Source organism: Arthrobotrys flagrans, assembly GCF_004000055.1.
Source record: "Arthrobotrys flagrans strain CBS H-5679 chromosome Unknown unitig_0, whole genome shotgun sequence".
Classification (NCBI taxonomy): Eukaryota; Fungi; Ascomycota; class Orbiliomycetes; order Orbiliales; family Orbiliaceae; genus Arthrobotrys; species Arthrobotrys flagrans.
This window is the reverse complement of record NW_027137550.1, coordinates 4,036,655-4,055,786: the sequence shown is the minus strand read 5'-3', so window position 1 is coordinate 4,055,786 and position 19,132 is coordinate 4,036,655. Positions and strand designations below refer to the sequence as shown.

At 45.3% G+C, this 19,132-nt stretch overlaps 5 protein-coding genes across 5 annotated transcripts; 3 read left to right on the top strand and 2 right to left on the bottom strand.

The window, feature by feature from the left end:
• Positions 1-333: 333 nt before the first annotated feature.
• DFL_004232 (uncharacterized protein) lies at positions 334-1,513 on the top strand (the record flags this gene model as incomplete). Its single annotated transcript, XM_067633292.1, has 3 exons — positions 334-438; positions 494-1,067; positions 1,131-1,513. 3 exons carry the CDS (start codon positions 334-336, stop codon positions 1,511-1,513), a joined length of 1,062 nt encoding a protein of 353 aa, XP_067491475.1.
• A 2,711-nt stretch (positions 1,514-4,224) lies between these two features.
• On the top strand, positions 4,225-4,956 carry DFL_004231 (uncharacterized protein; the record flags this gene model as incomplete). The annotated part of the gene is made up of 1 exon (XM_067633291.1): positions 4,225-4,956. The coding sequence occupies one exon, from the start codon at positions 4,225-4,227 to the stop codon at positions 4,954-4,956; it is 732 nt and encodes a 243-aa protein (XP_067491474.1).
• Positions 4,957-8,266: 3,310 nt separating this feature from the next.
• On the top strand, positions 8,267-12,016 carry DFL_004230 (uncharacterized protein; the record flags this gene model as incomplete). Its single annotated transcript, XM_067633290.1, has 6 exons — positions 8,267-8,340; positions 8,449-8,626; positions 8,709-9,554; positions 9,682-9,992; positions 10,050-10,360; positions 10,422-12,016. 6 exons carry the CDS (start codon positions 8,267-8,269, stop codon positions 12,014-12,016), a joined length of 3,315 nt encoding a protein of 1,104 aa, XP_067491473.1.
• Positions 12,017-12,827: 811 nt separating this feature from the next.
• DFL_004229 (uncharacterized protein) lies at positions 12,828-13,625 on the bottom strand (the record flags this gene model as incomplete). Its single annotated transcript, XM_067633288.1, has 1 exon — positions 12,828-13,625. The coding sequence occupies one exon, from the start codon at positions 13,623-13,625 to the stop codon at positions 12,828-12,830; it is 798 nt and encodes a 265-aa protein (XP_067491472.1).
• A 3,533-nt stretch (positions 13,626-17,158) lies between these two features.
• Positions 17,159-17,968, bottom strand: DFL_004228 (uncharacterized protein; the record flags this gene model as incomplete). Its single annotated transcript, XM_067633287.1, has 3 exons — positions 17,159-17,200; positions 17,370-17,521; positions 17,779-17,968. 3 exons carry the CDS (start codon positions 17,966-17,968, stop codon positions 17,159-17,161), a joined length of 384 nt encoding a protein of 127 aa, XP_067491471.1.
• Positions 17,969-19,132: the final 1,164 nt, after the last annotated feature.

The following is a 19,132-nucleotide window of genomic DNA, read 5'->3' as shown; positions in this document are numbered from 1 at the left end:
TAAATATTCAATTTCATATGACATAATTCTTCAATTAGTTGGCCTGTTGTTGACTCGAGACGGGCTCATACACGACCAGGTTCATATGGGTTTGCGGGGGCTTAAGGACGCTGAGAATGCGGAGCCCCGTGATTGCGGGCCGCGTTAATGAGAGATGACTAACTCAACGCGCGCCAAACCTCCACTGCATTCTCAATCTTTCGCCACTCCAACCTTCTGCGCCGGCACATTCAGAAGTCTTCCACAACCACGGTAACTGCCGTCGAGGACAAGGCGACCGTTTCTACACCATCTAGGTCCAACATTACGGCTAGCAATATAGCAGCGTCTACGATGAGCACCCCACCTCCTGACCTGACGGCCGGACCGCCAGTTACACCCTCCCGTCACTTCTCCAAAGCCGGTGCACCTTTAACCCCAGAGCAAGTCCGAAAGCTAGTGCGTCCACAATTCTACAGTATACACCGTCGTAAAGTTTCTAAAAGTATCATAGGAAACCGAGCGTCTAAAAGCCAAAGCCCTCCGAGAGCAAAAAGAACAGGATGCTGCTACAGCAGCCCCTCTACCCCGTGGTACAAAACGTACCTTCGATAGCGTCGCTACATCTACAATCAGTCCTAGTAAACCAGAACACGCCAAAAATCTTCGTAATGCCAAAGACGTCCGTCCCATAGATTCCATTCGACCCGCCAAAAAGTTTCAAAAATACGTGGAATACGACCTTTCCAAAATGGCAGATACCAAAGGCGGCTTCATATCTGTGTCCGATGATCCACAATCACTTCTCGCGGCTGCGGAAGCGGCGGGGAAACCGTCAAACATGACTTTAGAAGATTGGGATAGACAGCAACTCAAAAAGAAGTTACAGAAAGAGAAGAGAGGAGTGTTTGAACCAGCTATCACACAAAGTGGGAAGAAGTGCTTTGAGTGTGAGAGTTTGGAGTTAGATTGGAGCTTTCTAGAGGTATTCGGATGTAGGGTTTGTGGGAAGTGTAAAGAAAAGCTTCCGGATAAGTATAGTCTTTTGACAAAGACGGAATGCAGGGAGGATTATCTGTTGACGGATCGTATGTTACATTTTGTACCCGCCTTACTGTTGGTTGTTGGATTAACGAACGGTGCTACTATAGCGGAACTACGGGATGAAGAGTTATTACCTCATATGGATAAACCGAACCCTCATAAAGCGAACTGGGCAACTATGAATCTGTACCTGCGATACCAAGTTGAAGAGTTTGCATGGAAGAAATGGGGTTCACCAGAAGCATTAGACGCAGAGTATGAACGAAGAACCGAAGAACAAAAACGGCGGAAGGAAGCAAAGTTTCAGAAACGATTGTTGGATTTGAAAAAGAGGACGAGGGTCGAGACTTGGAAGAGGAATGGGAAGTTTGAAGGTTCAAGTAAGGGGAAGCATGTGCACGAATGGGGAGAACTGATGGGGGGCAGTGATGGGATGGGGGTGAAGAAGTGTTTGGAATGTGGGATGGAAGTCGAAGAGATGATCATATGAAGATTTTTCGATGTCACAGTGGATTTGGTAGGTATGCTAGAAGAAGTGAGAGAGCGCTCCATTGTTTCTCGTAATTGCTGGATCTAGTCACCGGCTCAGGGATATTGGATCGGGTTCATCCGATCATGCCACAGAGATATGAAGGGTCTCTTTGATGTCATTTGTATCACTTTGATACAGTGACACTTGGCTTCGGCCATGTAACGTTCGGATATGTGTGGACCCGTTCAAAATGTGGGAAGGCATCTTTTACAACGTTATTTGGCAAGCGAGGAGAGTGGTATTATGGGACGGAATATTAAGATTGAAGGTTTAGGATCTTCGAGTCACGTTCCTGTCGGCTTCCAGGTAGAGCTCCCTTTGAAGAAGATTATCCTTCGTATTGCGAAATCAGGGGGAGTATGAAGTGCGGATTGACTTGTCTAGCGCCCTAATCGATAGCGAATCGTGGTTAGGCAGCTTCGACATCCTGTATACATGGGTTTATGTCGATAGTTTAGCTAGTAATCTACAGGTGGCAATTGGTGGAGGACAGCTACCAGTGCTGAAACCAATACGTGAAGTCAACAGCCAACATCTCAGCTAAAGCTACAAAGGAATATTCTATATTCACTATTACGTCTGTCATGTACAGTACCCATATACTCAAGAAGCGTGAATAAGGGGCCCTCAAATGACATTTTTAGAATTGCATGGATTTTTATTGTTCAAACGTTTGTACTCTACATAATGCAATTAAAGGTAATTTGTGCAACCCCTTTACAAATATTAAATCCCGTCGACAACGGTCAGTCGATAGACGTCCCACAGCATCCAAAGATTTTTTAATCTATTTCATGAGTTCAGTGAGGCTGTGCAAAAGAAGGGAAGGCTTTCGATCTTCGCTTCGAAATTCTCATGCTTAGGCATTGGAAGTGGAGTCTTCCGACAAAAGCGCCAACGATTCTGCCTGTCGGTTGAGGCTGCCGAACCAGCCAAGGCCTCTTTCAACAACTTCCCATGGCACTTCTGAAACTTGTTCAATCTTAGGACAACCGCACAGCAGACATTTGCATTTTATTTCGGTTTTCCCCCTCGCCATTCGTCGCCGTGAACCGGGTATGACTGGGGTTTATGATGGTTGACATTATGAAATCATATCATGGCTTTTTGAGATCCGATGGGCTTGGACGCCACCAGATGGGTGGCGAGGGGCTAGAAAGAAAGCTTCTCGAGTCTCAGTTGTTTGGATGCATTTGGGTAGAACGAGAAGCATACCCGATCATGGCATCGCGTCGACAATGCAGCTGCGAGACCGTCCCTGGATATCATCGTATTCACAATTGCGATCGCTCAATGCGAGGCTTATGTGAGAAAAGCACATCGTTCAGCGCTGACAGCCTCTCCCACCTGCCTACAGCGTCCCTGAACGCCAAATGCCAAATACCATGATGCCTGCCAACCTGACCTGCTTTAGCGAGACCTTTGCGAAACCAAGTAAACTGGCGGATGAGGAAATGGCTTCCAGGGTCCTGATCAGACGTTTCAGGTTTATCGCTAGAACCTGCTTCAGGCCCGCGATTGGTCGGGCCAAAACCTCGAGCCGGACGAAACCAGGAGGAGCGAATTTCATGGCACAGTGTCAATCATGTCAGGCTGCCGGTGTTTTCGACAGTTGATTCTTGACGGTCTCTGTGTCGAGCCGGCCAGGAAACGTTCGATTCGACCGGGCTCAAAAGGGGAAAATGTCTGCGGCCCTTATTCCCTTCCCCGCTCTGGGAATATCATCATATGCGCCAGGCATGGAGCGCCATAGCATGCAAGCCCCATTACTCCCAGACCTGGTTCCACTCCAAACGCCATGACTGGTGCTGCTAAACGGTTTAAAACTTACGGACATCCAATTCTTCATCTGATCTACATTACCTTCCGTCCTTTCTTTCACATTAACAACTCCTTTCCTTCCTTCTTCTCTTCAGCGTTGAGCAGACGCCTGTTTTGTTTGAATTGAACTGACCGACTAAAACGAAAGAAGACCCTGGAGGCCCTTTTCTCTTTTTCTCTCACTAAATCCAACAAAATAATAAGTCTCCACTTCAGATCCCTTGCTTTGCATCATCTTGCATATTACAACAAATTGCATACTACACCCGGGTTTGACGCCAATACATAAAAAGGGCCGCCGACATTTTAAGAGTTAGCTTGGAAGAAGCCTGCATCCACTCATTTATCTGGGATAAAGTTGCTAGAACGCCCACCGTTGCCGAACTCCGAGTTTCACTTCGACTTTCCCTCAAGCCCAAGGTTTTTTTCCTTATACAGGTTTCATAAACATCGAAACCCTTCCTGATTTTTTTTCTCTCTCCTTTCATCATTCAACCTCCAGTCTCTCCTTTGATATTTTTTGCTTTCCCTTTTTGCAGGATTGTTGGGTTCTTTTGTTTGTTGGTTAGCCAGGATTATTAGACTGTTCCTTTGGCAGAGTTTGATATTCAGAATAACCTCAGCACTGCTCAGTCCTGCATCACAGCATCGTCTGCACTTCCACTCCTTTCCGCCAATTCATTTCAGAGAAACGAATATCCTGGTGATTAAGATCTTTTTATTTGAAAACACAATCATTAAAATTTCGACTTTTTATTTCATTTTCCTTGCAACAGTTAATACAGCTGTTTGATATTATCACCAACCTCGATCATCTCTAACAACATCACCAAATACATACATCCAAAATGCGTTTCTCAACACTCGCCTTCGCTGCCATTGCAGTCCTCCCATCCGCCATCTCTGCTTTCTCTCTTTACGACATCTCCTCTGACCTCGGAGATGCCAACGACAAATGTGCTTCTCAATACTCAATCCCCCTCATGTCCTGTGGTTTCCTCCCAGGCAAGTGCTCAGACGCTTGTCAAGAACAACTACAGTCCCTTGAGACGACCCTCCAAGGTGTCTGCAAGGACTCTAAGAAGCCCCAGAACCTTCTTCTTGCTGCCCTAAACGACGGTCTCGTCCCCGCTCTCTGCGTGAATGCGGCCAGCAGCGGTAGCAGCAGCAGTTCTGGAAGCGATGATACTCCATCTGCTACCCCAACCTTCATGTCGGGACCAGGAAAGACTCCATCTTCCTCTGCCGCTCAGCTCACTTTCTCTGGTGTCGTTGAAGCTACCTCTGCTACCGAGGATCAATCTGAACCAACTGGTCTTGTCATCGACACTTCGGTTCCTGAGACTACCGCCACTCAGACCGTTGCTTACCCAGAAAACACCTACGCTCCAACCACTCTCCAGACTTCTAACAGCCCAGCGAGCACTACCAGTTCTAGCTCGGAAGGCAGTGGAAACGGAGGCTCCAATGGTAGCCCATTCAGCTCTCAAGATGATAACCCGAACAGTGGTGCTGCCGTTCGCGTCAGTGCTTTCGGTGTTGCTATTGGAGTCTTTGCATTGATTGCCAACATTGCCTAAAAAATCAACTATCATTCTTATCATCTTACCTTTTCTTCCTTTCATTTACCATTTTCTGGCCTCGTGTACATCAGACTTTTTTCCACCTTTTCTATAATTATTAATCATTAGATTCGAGAAAAGAAACTACCCCCCTTATCACAGAAAAGAAGGAACCAGCAGTTCTTTTAAGGCAGTGTTAACGATCAGTCACGAAATCATCCACATCGCATCATATCGCATCAACTATGAACAAGTACCAGTTCTAATACCTCGTACCGTCTCAACAAACCCTAAGATTGTCGGTTGAATAAAATTTCCTATGTACATATCTTTTTTCCTTCGTCTCGATTCCCGTGAATAAATCCGGGTTTCCCAGTATTCCATTTTTGATACCAACTTTGTATTTCCATTTATTACCTTTACCTATATTTTCCTACATACTAGCAGTCTATCTTTTATCTTGACTGCTTTACTAAACTGGATTGGTTTCCTTTTTTTTTTTTTTTTGCCGTTACCCTTCCTTGCTGAATCTGTTCCATTGCGTTTGACGTCCATTTGGTGACTTGGGTACCTCTAGTGGCTTTGGGCCTGGGATATTTAGTCGTAGTACTTAAAACATAGTGTCTGGAATATAAACAGGGCTGCCCTGAGGCAGCTAGTTTATCAATTCAGCTTCCAAAAACTTAAGCCTGATAGTGATAATCGATGTTGTATTTTGCGTGTTGTAGGGGCGACCGCCAGGCCATAAAGTGCACTGCATGCCTACGATAAGTATATTCTACTACACGAGAATGAGTTACGAGACATGTATAAATTATAGTTTTCCTGGCCTCTAATACCCCGAACAAACATTCACTTCCTGCGCGGCTTCCTAACAATCCCAACAACCCTGTCTCGAGCTCCCTAACTATATCAAAACTTCAAACTCAAGCCTCCTACTAAAAAACTCACGATTCTCAATCGTTGTATCTCCATAAACCTCCAACCCGACTGCGTCTGCTTGTTTACGCCCCCAACCCATTAACATCGATCACAAGCCTTTATTTCTATATTCCGGGTGAATAGCAAGGAATTCGCCCACTAAGAAAGATGTTAGCATTACATCCCCAAACACAAGCATTATAATACTTTTAATATTTACAATCGTTTCACATATTTACCTACCCGTACTTTTACCTTCGGTACATAATGTGTACTTCAAACTACATCAGAACTTTCTCGTGGTTTCCTCTCTTGAGAGTTCCAATGGCGAAAGGCTCTGATCTTTAGGTAGGCACCACACTCGGAATTACACGTTCATACAGAATTTGAAATTTTAGCTGATACTTATTATTAAATGAGCTATCCTAGACGTAACTTACATCTATCGAGATGGCGAGCAGCCTCAGAACAAGCCATCAAAACCTTCGGTTACAATATAAACATTCGCCATAACCCGCCCCAAGGATTCGCAATCCGAGAAGCTACCTTTGTCGACATTGAAAAAACTACCGATCTATGGTTCAAATCATTCAATGACCGAAGGTACATCTCGTCTAAATTTTTCGATGTCACTATGCCCGAAAGTAAAGCTCCCCGCGACTTCTTTGCGCGATCTGCTTTCAATGTCAATCCGGGTTGGTCCGTCGAAAGTGGTAACTCATGTTGTCGAAGGTCTATCGAATGACGGAAAAATCGTTGCCTGTAGACAGTTTTCACCCCCACAGCCGGATGGACTGGCGGAGTTACCGTTTCCAGAGTTCCCGAAGAAGCGGGGCCCTGAGATTGCTGATGCTCTATGAAGGAAGAAGTTTGATTCTAGAGCTTTGTTAGTAGGGAAACGGCCGCATTGGTGTAAGTAAGCTTCTCAATTACTTATTATCCCCAGCTTTTGTCCATATTATTATACATGAAGAATACCAAATTATAAAAAAAAACATATAAGGGGAATATTCGTAGTGTTCGATACAGAATACCAACGAGAAGGCCTCGCATTCCCGCTGATGGACTGGGCTTGCCGTCAAGCAGACGCAACAGGTACGCCAATGCATGGTATCAGTACTCCAATGGGATATCCATACTGGAAGAAACACTTCGGGTTCCAGGAACAAAAAATGTTGGATTTTCCAGTCTGCCCTGAAACGTATGGGATATACTATATGGTATCGATAGTGCGTCCTCCAAGGGTAGCTAGTGCTGTATTAATATTGTAAGATTGGAAGTGTATCAGGAAAAATAACTAAGGAACACCGTTATGCATCTATTTTGCTTACCTTTAATATATCTTTGACTCTTTGAGCACAATAAGATAGATACAAACGTTAAGGCAGCCTACTCCTGTTTCCCCTTAGTGGTATCTCTGAAAAACAACATTCCTAGCTTTAAAAACCTGCAACCCATCCTCACCATGTATTCTCAAAACCTCTGCCGTGATCCACTCCATCTTTACACTAAAATTGCTACTGTCTTGAACCCATACGCTAACTAATACTCCGTCTTTCTTCTGCTCCTTAACGCTTTCGTATTGTTTAATGACAGCAAGGAAAGGCGAGGAGGGATGGTAGTCGTTACATTTCCATTTCCCCATGTATGCGCCTTCAATATTGTCTCCTCCTTGACATTCCCCATCTACTATCGCAGTATCGTACATTCTGACGGGCCACATTTTAGAAAGGAGGGAGGGGCTGGAGCGTTCTCTTAGCCAGCTTCTTGGTTGATACTTAGAATGTTGATTCGCTTATTAAGTAGTTTCTCAAACGATTAGGTAGTTGGGGGTATTTTAGGGAGAGGGAGGTTTATAGCCCCCAATAGACTATTCTGAGTTTATTTGAAAATATTTCGACATTGAAAAATTAAAAAGGTTTGTTTGGCGACTATATATAGGATTCCGGTGAGCATTCGTACTAGTTAGGACGGTTTATCAACTACAACACGAAATGGGGTATCGTAAATAGAACTTTCACAGGGTGTTAAATCTGATATAAATATTTGGATGAACGCTGATTCCAACACTACCCTTGTGCGGGGTCTGGTGCCAACTACCCTGGGTTAATATGTGGCGTGTGCAGGCCAGAGTATTTCCTAGCTTGGCCGCTAATCCTAACCCTGATTGACTATGGGGTGACATAGAATCCTTGATACTCATAGCAGGGTAGTGAATTTACGTAAAGCTCTTTAGCACCGAGTAGCCCTTCGAGGGAACCTTTTAAAAACCAAAAACGTGCAAAACGCGTGGTCCTGTTAACTAATATTCAACCTGGGATGTTGAAGCGTTCAAATGGACATGTTGCATTTTTTGCGTTGATGGGGGCAAGTCTGTCCTTTCGTGGGAATTGGATCCGTAGCTACCATGTTCAAGTGCAAGCAAGCTACACCATCCTCGCAAGCACCCACGAGCACCCACGAGCTCACCGACACCGTCTTGTGAGCTTGCGTACCAGACTTCTTTCTGACCAGCAGCTCCCAATGACATAAATCCAACGACACAGAACGTATTTCCGTCGTATTTCTAACCTTCCCGCGAACCCCTAGCCATCCTTCCATGAAACTCGACGTTCTTTCGAATACCCTTGTCCCCTTGGGCATCATAGGCATCCAGCTATGTCTGTGCATGTCGGAATCGCACATAACGAACCTGCGCCACGAGGCAATGGAAATGTTCCACCATGGGTTCGAGTCATATATGAACTTTGCCTATCCAGCCGATGAGGTTGTTATTTGCACTACGCCCTTGCTTCGTATTACCTCAGGTTTTTGCAATTCTAACATTCCATGTATTTCTTCTCTAGTAGATTAGGCCGTTAAGTTGCATTGCACTAGATCGGGACCATGAACCTAATAATTCGGGCATGACAGATGTTCTCGGCAACTACTCTCTCACCGCCATAGACTCCCTTTCTGCCTTGGGTATCTTATCGGTTTCGTCGCCGCGTTCCTATACCTGGTTTTGGGATACTGTACAAAGAATTTCGAGGACATACTGGGGCCATGGATTTGACCGGGATTCCAAAGTGCAGGTGTTCGAAACGGTTATCCGTGGAGTTGGAGGATTGATATCGGGTCATCAGTTCGCGATAGGAATGTTACCGATACCAGGGAAACCCGGATACAGCCATAAAGGGTGGAAATACAACGACGAACTGTTGCATTTGGCGCACGATCTCGCTACGAGGCTTCTCCCCGCATTTACAACAGATACGGGACTACCATATCCAAGAGTTAACCTTAGATATGGATGTGTTAATGTTCGGCCACCGCCAGTTGACACGGAACATGGGGAGGAGCCCGCAGAAAAATGTCGGAAGGATGAAGAGGAAGCGGAAAGGGCTGGATTTAAGCCATTGAGAAATGAGAGGACAGAAACATGTGCGGCTGGAGCTGGAAGCTTAACTTTGGAACTCACAACATTGACAAGATTACTACAACACTACAAAACCCACTTTCCAGAGAGAGTTAAAATCTTTCTAAAAACAACCCCACATATGAAACATAGATGGGATGATGTTGAAATATTTGAACGGGTTTCGCAGCAGGCATTCTGGGCAGTTTGGGAGAGGAGAAGTTCACTCAACCTCGTTGGGGGTGGTCTGGATGCCGTCACAGGAAAGTGGGAGCCGCAAAGTGGCTCACTAGCAGGCGTATGTTCACTATCCGCTCGACCGTTTTCTTTTTGTCTTACAATGTATCCTTTCGGCTTCTTTCTGTTCACGATGTTTATTTTCAGTCTTCTGAGGTTTCTGATACATAGTTCTTCCCAATATTCAGATTGGTGCTTCTACAGACTCCTTCTTCGAATATGCCATGAAGACTTACATTCTTCTCTCGTCATCTCCCACAGTTCCTGACGCGAAGAATCCTAATCCGCGGCTCCCTCATGAGTACCTAGATGTTTTCGAAAAGTCTGTCGCGGCTATCAATAAGTACATGTTGGTCGAGTCGCCGGCATTCTTTTACCAGGGTGTGCATATGGCTACGGGTGAACCGATGGTTCAGTGGGTTGATAGCTTGAGCGCATTTTGGCCCGGCCTATTAGTCTTAGCGGGTGATGTAGCAACTGCTGAGAGGGCCTGCCTTTTGTAAGTATCCCCCGACGGATGATTTAAGGCTTTCTTTCTAACACGAACATTGCATAGTTATACTGCTCTTTGGCAAAGGTACCAAGCGTTACCCGAACGATACGTGCCCGCAAAGCAGTCTATACAGCTTCACTGGTGGCCTGGTCGTCCGGAATTCGCGGAAAGTGTTTACCATCTGTACCGTGCAACAAAAGATGTCTGGTATCTCCGTGTTGGTGAAATGATACTGAGAGATATCCAACGTCGATGTTGGGGGAGATGCGGTTGGGGCGGCATAGAGGATGTTAAAAGTGGCAAAGTCTCGGATAGAATGGAGAGCTTTCTGCTCAGTGAAACTGCTGCATATTTGTATCTTCTCTTCGATGACGGTAAGGATAAGACTCTTGGTGCTCATACTAAAATGAGAGTCAATACTAACGCCGATCCTAGCTCATCCGCTACATAGAGGCGACCTACCTTGGGTTTTTACGACAGAAGGCCACCCCATCATCATGCCGAAGGGCCGTACCTACAAACAAAATGAGATGTTATGGCGTGAAGATCGTCCAAAGAGGGATGGGAAATCTCGTGAGGATGAGGAAACATGCGAAAATACAAAAGTGTCGAACCCGAACGTAAAAGTGGGAGAGCTGTTTTCGCGAACAGCTTCAAGAACAGACACTTTTCACCCCTACAACGCAGTCGGATTGAATCTTCTTCCGGACAACGTGCCACGGGCACCGACCACATTGGTATTTTTAAACCGAGAGAATGTCCCAGAGGAATTTGGGTATTACAATGATAAGGATGAAGAAAATCCGTATAGATTCATCACTCCATACTCCCCGACGAATGGAAGTTTTTATCCCTGGACTTTGCCACCGCAACTCATTGCGCCTTTGTCGTATTGCGCGAAGTTGCCTGGTGAGAATAAGCTGGATTTGGTATTCTCCGTTATACCGGTGAAGATTGGGGAAACTCCACCGCCGTCTTGGATTGACATCAAAGGTGGCGTCTTGATCAACTCTTTGAGTGGACTACGAATCGGCTTCTCAAGGGAACTTATCGAAGGAAGGATAGAATACTTCATCACGAAAATAGGTGACCGGCTGATCAGGCAGGACGAGATTGTGGTCATAGAAAAAATCAATATAGACTCTTTGCAGGTTGATGGGCAGGCCAGATTCCGAACTTTGAAGGATGAAGGTTACGAGGTGGTCTTTGACTTCGAGACGGAGCAGAAGCCACCTCCTCCGTCGCCCACACCTACAACCGCAAAGGAAGGATTAAAGGATAAAAAGGTGGAAATAAAAATGGATGGTAAAGATCTCGATGGCGATATCTTGAAACGCGTTGAAGAAATTCTCTGGGACAGTTTCAAAAATCAAATCTATGAGAAAGCGGCCCCTACCCCTAGGAGAACCCTCACCCCGAAACTGACATCGAAAGGGAAAGCCGTCGTCCGCCGCCACCTCCACGCCATCCTCTCTTCAGGTATTGGGGCTCAAGAAACACCCCCCATCACGCTCAAAACTCACGCTTTCCTCAAATCAATGGAATACACACCTTCTCCAACACTACCGTGGCGGTCAGTCTACGTTGCTGGGTTAGGTTGTGACTCTCCACTCCCTTCGATCGCAGCCACATACCCGATTATCCTCTTCAAACGCGGTAAATGCCCGTTCTCACATAAGATGAACAATCTTCCAACATCCAGCGGCATTAAACTTGCAATCGTTGTCAATTTTGATGATACTGTGGTTTCGCATAAACTTTATGAAGAAGTGGTGGATCTTGATAATGGAGGTGGAGTGAATGACTGGGCTGGGTTGAGGGATGATTACTTGATCCGGCCGCTACTGGATAAGTACCAAGTGGACTCGAGAAACGGACAGAGGAGGAAGAATCCGATTCCTTTGGTGTTTGTGGGTGGCGGAGAGGCTACTTATGCGGCCTTAGGAGAAGCTAGAGGAGTGGGGTTGAGAGAACGGTGGAAGGTGAGCTTGGATGGCGTGGTGGTAGGTAATCTTGTACCCGTGGTTTAGAGACAAGGTTTATTTTGTGGGTGTAATGTATATGGGTACTAGTAACGGGACTTACATATGGAGATTTGCCACACTTATGATATAGATTGATAATTTAGAGGTGGGGCATTAAATCTTTTGTACATACGTTTTGCATTGCCTTCTTGTCCATTTGTTTTGATAGCGTGGAGTCCAAGCATGCATAACTTCCATTCGTTAACCACATAACTATGAGTCAGTAAGGATTTAAAATCGAATATTGTCATGACTGACTGATGGAAAAGAAAAACAAAGGAAGGTATATATATAAGCGCCGGGGTAAATTTATAAGATAAACTAGCTAATTTCAGAAGTGCCCTCCATAGGTGTGTGTGCAGATATTGTGAAAAAAGTAGCTACATAGAAGAAACTGCTAAGTTCGCTGATAGAATCAAAGGACGGAATAATACATACTGTATCACTCGGTAAAGGATTGAAGAAAAAAGGTTACAAATAGCGCTAGATGGACCGATTTGGTGATCGAATATTCTGGTAAACCGTGTACTGAGAAGGGTATATATATGCTAAAACATACAACATAGACAATTAAATGAGTAAGGTGAAGCAGGTACAAGAACTTTAAAGCTATGGGGTGCTGTGCTCCCGAAACAATAATCAAAAAGAAGAGGCTTGGGTGGGGTAAAAAGTTGTTATTGAGGTGTATATCGACCAAGTCTGGGTACGAAATGATGTTTATAGAAGGAAATTCGTTAAAGTATTGAGCTGGTAGACGGGGATATGAAAAATAGCGGGCTAGGTTTAGAAACACGGGGCAGCGTGCAGAGAGAAAGTGTCAGTAGCCGTCACCAATGGGAGGAGAACGTCGTGGATGATTTCGTTGATACCGTGGATCCGAGTGCTCTCTGTCTGTTGGCCCAGCACCACGGCTCCTTGATCTCATGTAGGCCAAAGCTTCACCATACATATCTCCATTGCTTCCATATGGAGATCGCCCACGCCCTGGTTCGCCATCCCGAGGATCCCTCTCTCGTGAGCTGTATCTCGCAAAATCCATCCCGCCAAACCTTTCCCCTTCTTCATTAAGCCGGTCTCCCAGGAATTCGAGGTGATTAGGCGGAGGCGCTAGACGTGACGAACGTAATCCTTGGGGGCGCATGGGTTGTTCTTTGAGGTAGGATGGATAGTGAGGGGACCGGGAAGTAGGGTTTCTTCCCCTTTGGTTATTGATTTCAGACTGAACGGGAGTTGAGTCCACCAGTACTTCCTGGCCACTAGGGTCTAAATGAGCCCTTCTCAGCTCATGTATCTCGCTGCCATGCGACGATTGTCGAGTCCTCTGAAGGACAACCCGATTTCCTCTATAGTGTCGAGAGTTTCCCACATCGTTCTGGCCGTACGATGGAGTTTGGGGTAGCCTTCCCCTAATTTGGGTATCACCGTCCTCGCTGTCATATTCGCTGCAGGGAGCATCCTCCAGATCGGAATCATACTCTTTGTCTATCTGATGTTGCAGATAATTCGCCCGGGTGCCATCCAGATTCCCCGAGTTTCGAAAATTTGCATATACAACTTGCAAATTCAAGTCTTGCAGACCTAAGGCATTTATGTCCTCCTGCGCGTCGTCTTCCATGTCTGATATTAACCAGTGGTAGGTGTGATTGGCGGAACTCATGAATGCTGTATCCAGAGGCTCCAGTTGGTTTTCAAGTACCCAGGAAGGGATTCCTGTCCTTGTAGCGAGACAGAATAATAATGAATTTGCGGTTCTCCCACCAAGACGGACATTCCGTCTACCAAGTACCGCAACGGTTAAAAACTGTCCGCTGTGAAACTGTGTACCTGAATTCCCAAGCCCTTTTTGCGATTCCCGTATCTCGGAACCTTTAAATGTATAGTTCGGGTGAAGTCGAACTTTAGTTAAAGGAACACTTAAAGGTTCTCCGGTCCGTAAGTTAAAAACGTTAATTTTCCTCACTCCTTCATTGTCCCGTTGGTTAGTGTTTGTCGAGCTGAAGTCTGGACGTAGTAAAAATGGGTCGCCGTAGTGGAATTGCCATCGAAGTTCGTAAAGATTCGTAGGCGGGAATTCTTCGATACTCGAATACTGGTGGTTAATATTCGTTTTAATAGGTTTTGTGGACCCATACTCTTTAAAAACACCATGGATTCGGAATTGTTGTATTCCTTCAGCTGGCGTTACACGATCCAGACAAAGGTTCCCGACCTCTCCTGTCCTCTCGTTTATACCAACGGGACAGTCATAGCACATATTATCCAGGGGAACAAGGATTCTGTCAAGCCGCTGGAACTTTAAAGGGTGCTGAAAATAAGACGCATCCTGGAGGAAAGTTGCTCGGTGCTTGCTGACTGTCTTCGAGACAGTGTCGAAGTCTTCCTGCGCAATGAAGACTCGGAAATGCATCACAGCTTTGCTATCCAAATCCATGACAAGGTCTTACAATCCCTTTTTCTGTTTTGGGGCTTTTAAGGCAGCCTTGGCCAGAAAAGGGAAAATTTTTCCTGCAGCTCTACCTATCAAGGGGACAACAGCTGTACAGCTCTGCAGGTAAGGAATGTGGACTTGGAAATCTTGTCTCTGAACCTGTTTTACTGGGAGAACCAGCTCGCTTCAAATACTTGGAGATTGAGGCCAAATATGTGATTGAAACTTAAGAACAGTATCAACTGCAGCCGGGGCCACAAATGGGGTTTTCCGATACTGTTGGAAACCTCGAAAGCTAAGATGGGATATATAAGACCTTGATTCGTTTGTGTTGGTTGCTGTCTGGATGGAATTGAAGATAAAATTACCACATCTGTCAATAAAACGGATCTGTGATAGGATCCGTGATTCATTCGTGCCTTCGTTCCGTGCTTGAAATCTTCAAATGATCTTCGGTTGTGCTTTTATAATCGAAGAAGACCCTCATGAAATTACAACTTCTGTCAGAGCTTGTCCTGACAGATTCGAATGCCAGAAGTCTTTCAATACCCCGTGATGATGATGCAGCCTTACATCCTGAAAAAAAGAAAGAGCCAGCATGTACATTCACTTTCGGACCGTCGATTCCCATTTACCCTGTTCGAAGCTATGCGTTCGTGAGCTGGGGCGGCTGAGAATGTCTACAGCAGGGTGATGTTGGTAGAAACGCATAGATAAATTCGAAAATTTGTAACGACATCTACCAAGCCAAGAGTTTTGTTTTACATCATTTGCAAAGTTTAACCTGATTTTCTTCCTGCATCCGTCTCGTCCTGTCGTATTTCTAAAGAAAGGGACGCAGAATCGAGCTCTTTTAGTTTCGAGCCTGCAGTCTCCCCGCGCTAATGCGATATTGGTTATGGAAAACAAGGAAGTGTCGTAAAATCATTCTATATAGGCAAGTATGGAGCTCGAAATACATCGATAAATATCAGTCTTCTCAAACTACAAGCCAAAAGGAAGGCACGTGGGAACTATGCACTGGAGTTCTGGTTAGGCAAGAAGCTATTATTTCATTTTGTGTTTGTGTGGCTTCGAGAGGATATAATTCCACATAATTTTCGTTTGCCCTTTTTTTCTGTGATCTCAGGGTCTAGATCGGTCTGATCAGAATGCGCGTCATGCGAGATTGGCTACTGGCCCTTGTGCAGACCGCCAACCGAAGAAGGTTGGCAGCTGGGAAAACGACAGTAGCATAATAACACCGTCAATAATGCCGAGGCCGGCGAGTTGACAAGGTACACATACGCATGCGATGTAAAATGTTGGATTTTTACAAGCCCCAAAAGTTTAGACTAAATATACCTGCTAGCTTGAGCACTCAACAATCATATCACATTTTTGGGTCCTTCGTCTGGCAGGAAGCTTAAAATAACGCCGGTGCTCACCGTTGGTTCTCCCGCAGGAATGCGCTAAAGTAAAGATAATTCTCGTCCATTGAGGATAAGTCCGTCAACAGAACTCCAACGGGAGGACCAAGTCCATCCACTTATCCACTTGAGCGGGCGGGTAGGATAATATCTCATAGTCATGCGCAAGCTCCGGAACAGATTCCACGACCAGTGTATGCATTGACCAGCGGAGTCGAAGCATGTTGCAAATATAGCGAACAGTAACTAGCCTGCGCTCGAGCACAACCAGCGGGGACGGGATAAGTCTAGACAAAACCTGCAAGACCTTACGATCCCTTTCCCTTCCTGGAACAGTAGCTTCGGATAGGATTGATAGTATATGCATGCCTACATGCATAACTCTGCAAGGCAAACTAGTCGTAAAATCCACAATGTTTGTAATGTTGACAATTGGCTGGTTGATCAGAAGAAGAAGCGAATGCGATAATTGCTACACAACAGCTCTTAGCTATCGCTAGACTTTCCCTTTAATCTTTGCCACCTCAAGTTTCCGGGTAACAACTGAGATTTAAAACCAGGTAAATGCCGAAGATTAAAACATCCTAAGAGCATACACTGCGTTTTCTGTTGTCGAGATGGTGGAGTTTGGGTTTGAAAGGGTGGATGGTACAGTGGGCAGATCTAGGCTGCCCGTACGAACAAGCTCACCACGCACTCCCTCGCCTAAACTTGACCCCAGACCAAGGCAAGATTTAGATCTTACAGGAATTAGCATTAGCAAAATGCAAGGGTGCTGGTGGTACTAGAATCCTATCCTCACATGGCAATTCTTAACTGGGTCAGCAGCAACGTTGATGTTAGTCAATCAAGGAGCTATTCCTGTCGACCACCCGCCATAACAAAATGAAAAATAAGACGAGTCAGCGCCACGCAGCTTGAAAGGTGTGAGAGATATGTATATTTCAAAGGAAAACAGCAGTAAGAAGTATGTACTAGTCTCGCAAATTGAAGTTCTTGAGACGATAAAACGTTAGGTGTATATGTATAATTTACAGGTCCCTTTCCACAACACACAGTGGCCCAAGGCTGCGAAAGTACTAAACGTTCACCCTTCCTTCCCCGCAGAATATCAATGCACATAAGACCCATTGTAAAGATCGGGCCTTACATCCTTGCATGCATGAGTGCTCAGGGAAAGGGGGTTAACGGATACTTGCACAGTCAGAAAACCATCAGGGACACCTCTTCGATAGCGTGATATGGTGAATCTATCCCGAGGATGATAGAATCTTCGATTTCTCGGACGTCCTCGGTGCGGCAACAGATCGTTTACTTGAGTTTCGCCCAGAGCTTCGGAGCGACGCAGTCTCCCTGCATGAAATCAATGCACGTTAGATCTGAAACCCATTTCATGGGACCATAAAGCTCCACAAATCCCAATACCAAACTACAATGCACCCAACCGAAATCCCATCTGCATAAACATGCCAAACGGGCGGGTAGTAGGCGAGGAGACGAAGAAGGGGGACATGGTACTTACTGTGCAGTGCATCAGATGGAAGTACTCTTCGACACAGCTCTCCCGTTTTCCTTGCCTTTCTCCTTCCTCAGCATCGTCCCATTTCTGTACACGTTCGGCACACTCATCGTAATGATGCTTGTAGGGTGCACATTTCTTGGAGTTTTGGCATTCTAGAAAGTTAAGAGGATTCATATTAGTAAAAGATTGGATGAAATGTGCCACACCAAGCTCCACGCTGCGGAGTCGTCGCCGAGAGACAGCCATCCACCAAATGAGCCTATTTCCCCTGCCCAGGAGCGCTCGACCATGCCCCTTCCCTGCAATCGTACATATCGTCCATACATCGATTGCATTCCGATTCAGCGATAAGTGCCCGCACTGACCAGGTTACCGTATATCTAAATTGGGATTAAAAACCAATCCTTACCTTCTTGCAGTTGTGGCATAATGTCTTCGGGTTCTTCCTCTTCCTCCTCTTCCTCAGCAGCGGCTTCTTCCTTCTCTTCTTCCTTTTCTTCAGAAGCTTCCTCCTTCTGCTCAGCAGGTGGAGCTTCGGCCTTAGCCTCGGCTACGGTGAACGACTCGTAGATGTCGGAGAGGAATTGCGAGAGTGTCATCTTGAAAGGACTCCGTGGAGTAGCAATCAGGCGAGATCAATTGCGAGAAAGGGTGAAAGGTGTATGGTGGGGTTGGTGGTATGAGGTTGAAGTGAAGTTCTGTCGTTGTCTTTGAGAAATTTCGGAACTTCCGTCATTCCAGTTCGCTAACGGAAAATCGCGGTCTTTTGATTGGCTAGATTGGGAAATACCTCTGTGCAACGCAACAACGCACAATAATACCACAAACTCAATACAAATTTCGGCTGCCAGGTCTGGCTCTTGCATGAGCACCCGAAAAAAACAGCCTACCGGCCCAGCCGACCGAATACCATTTGGCAGAAACCATTTATGATGGCCTTTTGCTCTAGTAGCTACCTAGGTATATACGGTACCGGAAAAGTTCGTATCTTAAATACCGCTCCAAACTGTGTCCGGTTACAAGACTATTCGAACCCGAGTTTTCACAAATTTTCATTTGCCATTCTACTATTTCAGTGGGTATTGAATTGAACATTAATTATGCGCATACAATCCCGTATTAAAAATGAAAATCTGAATTAATACAGTATCAATAAACCTTTGGCTTTTGATACAGCAGTCAAATGTTCAAACTTCGGGATAAGTAGAGGAATCGAATCAATTCCACGAGCCTACAGAATAGCCAGACTCCGAGTGTATATATGCTAAGGCATTGGAGGAGTGAGAGCGACTACTCTAATAGGTCCCAATTTCACGGATTCTAGGCGTTAAAACAGGTTTAATATAATGCTAGATTGAAACAGGGTTAAAACCTAGACACGAACATGAGATTATATACACGTGTATCTCTAGCTCTGTTAATCGTGTGGCTGGCCCTCTGCTAGTCTATATGCATATGCATGGTACTGTAACCAACTCCAGAATCGATATTTAAGTTCATATATGACTCCGGCAATTCCGATGCCGCTGGCCATGGCAAGAAACACTGAGACTTTATAACACTAGGAGGAATGTTTCTTTTCAGCTTAGCATCATTATTAAATTGTATTATGATCATAATTATATACTTAAGTATATACGCTATAAAGCATTCCGTAGTATCCTCCAAAACTCCTTTCCGGAAAGATAAAGTGACCCAGATATATACAAAGCAAAAGAAATGGGTATTAAGAAACAGAGGGGAAAAAAGAGGTAAACGACCAA